Source organism: Centropristis striata, chromosome 21, assembly GCF_030273125.1.
Source record: "Centropristis striata isolate RG_2023a ecotype Rhode Island chromosome 21, C.striata_1.0, whole genome shotgun sequence".
Lineage (NCBI taxonomy): Eukaryota > Metazoa > Chordata > Actinopteri > Perciformes > Serranidae > Centropristis > Centropristis striata.
Genome location: NC_081537.1, coordinates 12536619 through 12543898, shown reverse-complemented (window position 1 = coordinate 12543898; position 7280 = coordinate 12536619). Strand labels below are relative to the sequence as shown.

Here is a 7280-nt window from a genome sequence, read left to right as displayed (position 1 = left end):
GCACTGTTGCCTCAAGAGGGTCGCTGGTTCGGCTCCAGCCTGCGGCTCTTCTGTGTGGAGTTTGCATGTTGTAAGCATGTGTACTCCGGCTTCCTCCCACAGTCCAAAAACATGCACTTAGGTTTATTGGTGACTCTAAAGGTGTCTTTCCATTGAGTACTTTTTGCCAACTTATTGACTTTGTCGCTATATTTAGTGACTATACACAGTAGTTCTCAACCTTTTTGAGTCGCGACCCCCAATTTAACATGCATGTTGTCCGCGACCCCCACTCACTGAACAGAATCTCACACGCACAGTTTAGATCATACAAAAAGGAAACAAAATGACCAAAAAAGACACAAATTGACCACAAAATGATCAAAAAAGACACAAAATGACCCAAAAAGACACCAAATGATAAAAAAAAGACACAAAATGACCAATAAAAGACACAAAATGACCCAAAAAAGAAACAAAATTACCAAAAAGACAAAACATTACTGAAAAAACACACAAAAAGACCAAAAAAAGGAAACAAAATGACCAAAAAAAGACACAAAATTACCAAATAACACACAAAATGACAAAAAAAGACATTAGGTGACCAAAAAGACTAACACATTATCACATGAACACTTTAACACAGTGGAGACAGAGCTGACTTCCAAAATGATTTGGCGACCCCCAGAAATCATCTCGCGACCCCAATTGGGGTCCCGACCCCATGGTTGAGAATAGCTGACTATACAGACCCCTCTAGTGACTCTTTTTCAAAAAAGCGACTAGCAACAAATCTAGCGACTCTTTTTGGTGTTAAAGGAGACTTCTGAAGACTTGTTACTCTTCTTAACAAGTAGCAGGCACCATGCCAAAGCACTCACAAGCGGCCCAGTCCTCTCGCAACGATCTCTCCCAGCTGCCTTAAATAGGTGTGAATAGGCATGTTTCCATTTGGTACTTTCCCCTCTACTATGGGTGTTGCTTGGGAGAGAGAATACGCCCAAGATTCGTCCAACTTCACCGGTTAGTGGCTCAGGTAACGGCTTACAAAGTATCTGCCTTGAGTAGGTACTTTTCTGAGCCGCACTGAGCAGCGATTTCGCGCATGAGTGATTCATTTGCAGACTGGTGCAAACTGGACGCTGAGGGGTTAACAGCTCCTGCTCTGCTGACTGCAGCTGGGAGAGACTGCAGCGGGAGGATTGGGCCACTTGTGAGTGCTTTGGGATGGAGCCTGCTACTCGTTAAGAAGAGTAACCAGTCTCCTATAACAGCAGAAAAAAGTTGCTAGATTTGTCGCTAGTCGTTTTTTTTAAAAAGAGTCGCTAGAGGGGTGAAAGGGGGCGACACTGCTTGCCGTGTCGGTCTGTTGTCAGATCGACTACAAAAGCAGCTACAAAAGTACCTGTATGGGAACAGAGGCTGAGGGGAACTAACTAGTGGGCGTAGCCAACACACTGAACCGCTTTCCACTGAGTACTCAGTGGAAACACGCCTAATGAGAGCGTGACTGTCTGTTTCTGTGTGTCTGCCCTGCAGGCATACCCCACCTCTCACCCAATGTCTGCTGGGAGCGGCTCTAGCCCCCAGCTGTAAATAAACAATTAACAATACTGACGTCAACGTTTTGGGTGTTTATTTTACTCCACTTTGTTTATTTGTGTCTCTATACTTTTCTTCTAAATTCACTAAAAGTCAGCATTAGTTAATGCCTCATTTTCATATTTAAATACAACATTTTTTACAAAATAAAACTTATAATACAAGTAATTATTGACTTCATGAAAGTAGTTAACCATGAAAGATTCATGGCGATATCTACTGGTTAAAAATGATTCAATGTTCACCTGTAGTGTCTTGCAAAATGTATGGAATTTTATAATATGTGACTTTAAGGCCGTTGTTTTTTGTTGTTTTCAAGATTTTTTTTTTTTTTGTCATACTCTGAGGCAGAAACTTAATGGCACTAAACTTTTCAGTTTCATTCCTATTTGTATTCTACATAAAATATCCTGACCTGTCCAGGGTGTACCCCGCCTCTCGCCTGTCAGCTGTGATCGGCTCCAGCCTCCCGCGACCCGAGTGCCGATAAGCGGTTAAGGATTTTATTCATTTATTTTTATTTCATTTATCCTAAAAACTAGATTTTTTAATGATAAAAAGAGAAAATGTCCTCTGTGAAAATCTTAGAATCTAATAATTGTGCAAAATGAGACAAGAATGTATTTATTTATTTATTTATATTGGTTTTATCCAATGCTTAGGTTTATGATCTTGAAATTGATCGGCACATATTTAATAAGACAACACTTCATTTGCGTATTTAACCATATCCTTTTGGAAATTGTGTAATAATAAAAAATCGTCTTAATGTAAGATTCATGGAGATATGTATATTTTTTAACCTTATTTACTCCCCTTATGGGCACAAGTTTCAGTTTAATTTGAGAGTAGATATATTCGCTGAAACATTTTAACCAATAAATAATTTCTTAGACACTGTGGTCATGTCAAGTTTAGAGGGTTACCAGGAAATTAAAAAGACTAAACCTAAAATAGGTATAAAATATCACACACACACACACACACACACACACACACACACACACACACACACACACACAAAAGAAAACCCTTGGAATTTGGAAAATTTTAGGTTCCCAGGAGAATGGCCACAGGATTATAACAGATTAAATAAAATAATAAACAGGTAAAAGTGTGACCAGAAGTGTTTTATTTAAGAAACACCAATACGTTTAGCTTACTGCAATTTTTCCACTTTTCACTTCTGAGTATACTATACTAAAATATATTTATAATAAGGGAATAAAGTCACTTCACAACTTGTCTCTCTAAAATTGTATATTATGTATTTTATAGGCATATTTACCAAGTTATTGACTGCAGTTTTAATGAGTATATGCACAAAAAAATTTTTTTTAAATCAGTAAACAATGTGAAATAGAAAACTAAAAGTAAACATAGCAAAAAAAACTTATTGGTTTATTGGAAACAAATATGTGACATTTGCATGTGATGTTCATATAGGCTACATTAACCAAGTTTTACATATAAGGAGATATTTATTAATCTAATGAGTTTTGGCAGCCGTTTTTCATCTTTCTAGTGCATTTATACATAAAAAAAAATCCTGCCACTAAGATAGACATTTTAATATTGCTCAGATTTACAAAAATGCTGCTACAGAAAAAGAATCCTAATGAATTATAGAATAGCCTAGCAATGTATTATCATCCATATTGCATTGAAAATGTCCAGTAGGAAGTTCATTAAATAAAGGAAAATTCTCTACAAACTTTTTTTAAGTTAAAAATATTATCATAAAACCTAAATGTGTTTCTGTCAGCTGTCATTTTCATGACAAGCTCTTGTGGGACTGGAGAGGTCTGGACAGCTGGACAGCTCCAGTCCTGACCGCAGTACCTCGTGCTACCACAAGGGGGCGTTAAAGGACACAGTCTTCAGGTTGCTCAGAGGAAAGAAGCAACACTCCTGCAAAACAGAGACCAAAGGTGAGTAAAGCCCACACTTAACTTCAAAACAATTACAATCATGATATAATACAAGAATAAAACTATATATTAATTAGTTGTGAGAGGTCTTACTGGAAGAGGGTCCCAGTTAGCTCATCAACAAGGCCACCTGGAGAAAAACATTTAAATAAGTCAAATTTTACTTAATGTATGGTACGTGCACCGTACAAATGTTTTCAATCAGTATTCATTTTTACCTGGTGTGCAAATGGTGTCACACAGTAATGGACAAATGTAGCAGGAAGAGCAGTCCTGGAAGAGAAAGGGGTTCAAATGAGGAGGATGTTGACTCTAATGAAAATTATTGACAGTGTTTTGGACAGTGGAGATGCTTACTTGGCAGTGCTCACAGTGATCGGACTCATCTCCCTCTTCACAGGGGCAATCGTCACAGTTAGTCGAGCAGTGCTAATAGAGGGAGGGACACACACACACACACACACACACACACACACAATGTACAGTTAAGATTAATCTTTCACTTTGAAATAAGCACAGACTTTTCATTTACTCTTGTAATTGTACCTCACAGATGGTGCAAACGCTACACAGAGAGCCAGAGCGGAATTGCAGCAGGTCAGCGACGGGCTCCTCTTCACTTGTGTGATCTGCTGTGTCATCATCATCGGGCTCGTCTATATGGAGTCAACAGGGTCACAGACAAATTAGGCTTCTAGAGCCATGAATCAGCACGGCCAATGCTATTTTTAATACACCAGAAGCACTTAATGTATATAAGAAATTGCAGTACAGAAAGAGACCAAAAAACTTTCTCATAGGTTGTTTCTCACTAGTAGCTTATTATGGCTCATATTTAAATAAGAGTTTTGGTCGAACCTTGCCTATAAAAAGGCAATGCACTTGTGTAACTGTTTGCTACCTTTTGCTTCCCTGGAAGTCAGTAGTGTAAAGAGCAGCCAAGTCTGTACATAATGTAGTTTAATTTACGTACGTGATTTACATTACGGAACAACCAAACTTTTACTAAATAGCCTACTGCCTAAACATAACCAAACTGTGACTGTTACACAATGTTAATCACATATTTAAAGGGGACATGTGCTCATTTTCAGGTTGCTAAATACTTTAATGTTAAAAAAAAATATTTTTCTTTTAGTTTCTAGATGTATCTGTATTCACTGTGTCTGAAACACTTCATTTAGTGTCTGTCTCTCCTGACTTTCCATCGACTGCAGCACCATCATCAGGCCAAATGCCAGTTTTACAACACTTTGATTTATGACAAAATGCCAGTTAAACTAGTGACAGACACAGCTGTACTGACACAGTGAGCATTGTAAACATTATACCTGCTGAACATCAGCATGCTAGTATTATCACTTTAATGATGGTGATGCATTTAGCTCAAGAACGGCCTCACTGAGCTGCTTGCATGGCTCTATTAGACTCTCTCATTACATTGTGTGTTACAAGTCCTGCTTGGTCACAATTCCTTAAATAACCAGAGGTTGAAGAAGTATTGAGATTTTCCTTTTCAAAGAGTATAAGCAGAGTATAAAAATACTCTAATACAAATCCTTAATGAAAACCTCACTCGTGCAAGACTACAGAAGTATGAGCATCAAAATGTACCTAAAAAGCACTCCTTATGCAAAATGTGGTGGAATGTAACTAAGTAAATTTACTACTGTATGAGGTAAGTTTATAATTCTACTTCACTACATTTAGAGGCAAATATTGTAGTTTTTACTCAACTACATTTAGCTTTAGTTACTTTTCAGGTCAAGATTTAACATAAAAAACATGATCAATTAAAAATGATTACGCATGTCCATAAATTCAACCACATACAAATATTTTAAGTAGTTTAAATGAGCCCTAGCTTGAGTAAAACACTGCTAACAAAAGTAATAATGCTAAATATATTTGAAATATATAAAACAATCTGAGTGGGTGCAATAAAAGTAAATCTCCCTCTGAGTAGTATATCAGAAGTACTTGAGTAAATGGACTTAGTTAAGTGTAAATAACATGTCTAAGGCATCCAAATCAAGATTGTAAGTTATGTGAACATAATTTGGCTGGGAACTCTGAGGGTGAGTTTTTTCTTAGTTTGAGGGCAGATATAACAAAAGTAAGATGTAAGGTCCGTGAGCAAACTATCACACTTAATGCGTTCCTGTTGTGGGATGTCAAAATAGCCACATAGGTTCAACAAAAGGCATGAATGGTTGAGATACTCTGTGGTGCCGGCTACCTCACAGATAAGCCGCTCTATTTTAGGACTGATATGTGCGACACAGTTCCTACAGCACTGCAGCGAGAAGAACAATGTCAGAAGGCTGCGGAGTTTAAAAAAAACTAGTTAGAAGAACTCATAGAGCCGAGGAAATGTTTTCTTTACAGTGATTGCATAGCTTATTACTGTGGTAACCAAGAAATCATTTAGAAAAAAACTATGTATTAAAAAAGTGTATATACCGCCATCTTCCTCTGCCACAGCTACATCCTCTTCCTCAGAGTCATCTTCATCATCCTCATCATCATCCTCATCATCCTCTTCCTCCTCCTCTTCCTCCTCTGCTGCTGCCTCATCAGCGTCCTCCTCTTCAGCATCATCTTCATCTTCCTCATCTGCAGCCTTCTCCTCTACATCTTCCTCTTCTTCAGCATCGTCATCATCTTCCTCATCATCTGCAGCCTCCTCCTCCTCATCATCATCATCTTCCTCTTCTTCAGCATCATCATCCTCTTCCTCATCTGCAGCCTCCTCCTCTGCATCTTCTTCTTCTTCTTCAGCATCGTCGTCATCTTCCTCGTCATCTGCAGCCTCCTCTCCCTCCTCCTCCTCCTCCTCATCTTCCTCTTCTTCAGCATCATCCTCCTCCTCAGCAGCCTCTTCTTCTTTCTCCTTCTCCTCCTCATCTTCCTCTTCCTCCACCTCAGCAGCTTCTTCATCTGCCTCCTCCTCAGCAGCCTCTTCCTGTTCCTCCTCCTCCTCCTCCTCAACAGCCTCCTCCTCCTCCTCAGCGGCCTCTTCCTCCTCCTCAGCCTCAGCCGTCTCCTCTTCCTCCTCCTCCTCCTCCTCCTCCTCAGCAGCCTCTTCCTCTTCCTCCTCCTCAGCCTCAGCAGTCTCCTCTTCCTCATCAGCAGCCTCCTCTTCTTCTTCCTCATCCGATTCTTCATCAACGTCCTCCTCCGCTACTTGCTCCTCTTCCTCACCTGCGCCATCATCACCCTCAACCCCTTCTCCCTCTTCAGCCACAACCTCCTCAACGTGTCTGGCGTCGAGGCCTTCCTCTGCTTCGGCCACGTCCAGAGCACTCACAACTCCAGAGGAGAGCGGGAGCGGAGCGGGGCTCAGGAGGACCAGCAGGAGCCCCACTAACCAGCCTTTCACAGGTGCCATTTTGGAAAACTCAGCTGAGGACGTCTTCTGAATTATAAATCCACACTGGGTGATTGTCTCTACCCTCTTTCTTCCAACAAAAGTTAACACAATTAATTGGTTTTCAACACTTAAATCCACAAAAAAAGTAACTGCTGCAGGTGGTTCAGTAATAAAGTTCAGCTCTTTGCTCCAAGCTGCAGAGAGACAGTGACCGTGTTTACAAGACTAACAGAGCAGTATGCCAGCCTTGTGCTGGGAACACAGAGGACACAGTGGAAACACAAGTGGGTGTAGTTGTGTGGCTGTATGAGTATGAGTGACAGGGGCACATGTCTGGGAAGAATGCTCCTGATGCCCTTAACCCAGTGTGTTAGAGAGGTGGGTGTGTGCTA

General features: G+C 40.1%; 1 protein-coding gene across 3 annotated transcripts; it reads right to left on the bottom strand.

The window, feature by feature from the left end:
* Positions 1 to 2943: 2943 nt before the first annotated feature.
* Positions 2944 to 6906, bottom strand: LOC131960062 (cilia- and flagella-associated protein 251). Of its 3 annotated transcripts, XM_059325275.1 has the most exons (6): positions 6439 to 6906; positions 5998 to 6360; positions 4062 to 4127; positions 3873 to 3944; positions 3734 to 3788; positions 3605 to 3645 (listed from the first exon to the last, which is right to left on the bottom strand). In XM_059325275.1, the coding sequence occupies exons 1-6, from the start codon at positions 6904 to 6906 to the stop codon at positions 3605 to 3607; spliced, it is 1065 nt and encodes a 354-aa protein (XP_059181258.1). The 3 variants fall into 3 exon arrangements, 1 of the variants encoding a protein (XP_059181258.1); XR_009389582.1 differs by lacking the exons at positions 3873 to 3944; positions 4062 to 4127; positions 5998 to 6360; positions 6439 to 6906 and adding an exon at positions 2944 to 3495 and having other exon boundaries at positions 3609 to 3645; positions 3734 to 3774; XR_009389581.1 differs by lacking the exons at positions 3605 to 3645; positions 3734 to 3788; positions 6439 to 6906 and having other exon boundaries at positions 3881 to 3944; positions 4062 to 4171; positions 5979 to 6059.
* Between the last annotated feature and the right edge of the window lie 374 nt (positions 6907 to 7280).

Bases quoted from the DNA above. Each gene is read 5' to 3' on its own strand.
- LOC131960062 (XM_059325275.1), bottom strand. From the start codon at position 6,906: ATGGCACCTGTGAAAGGCTGGTTAGTGGGGCTCCTGCTGGTCCTCCTG. The intron at 6,361-6,438 runs GTGGAGGAAGAG...GCTGAAGAAGAG, and splicing joins CAGATGAAGAAGCTGCTGAG to GAAGATGAGGAGGAGGAGGA. The intron at 3,789-3,872 runs GTAAGCATCTCC...TTTCTCTTCCAG, and splicing joins ATCACTGTGAGCACTGCCAA to GACTGCTCTTCCTGCTACAT.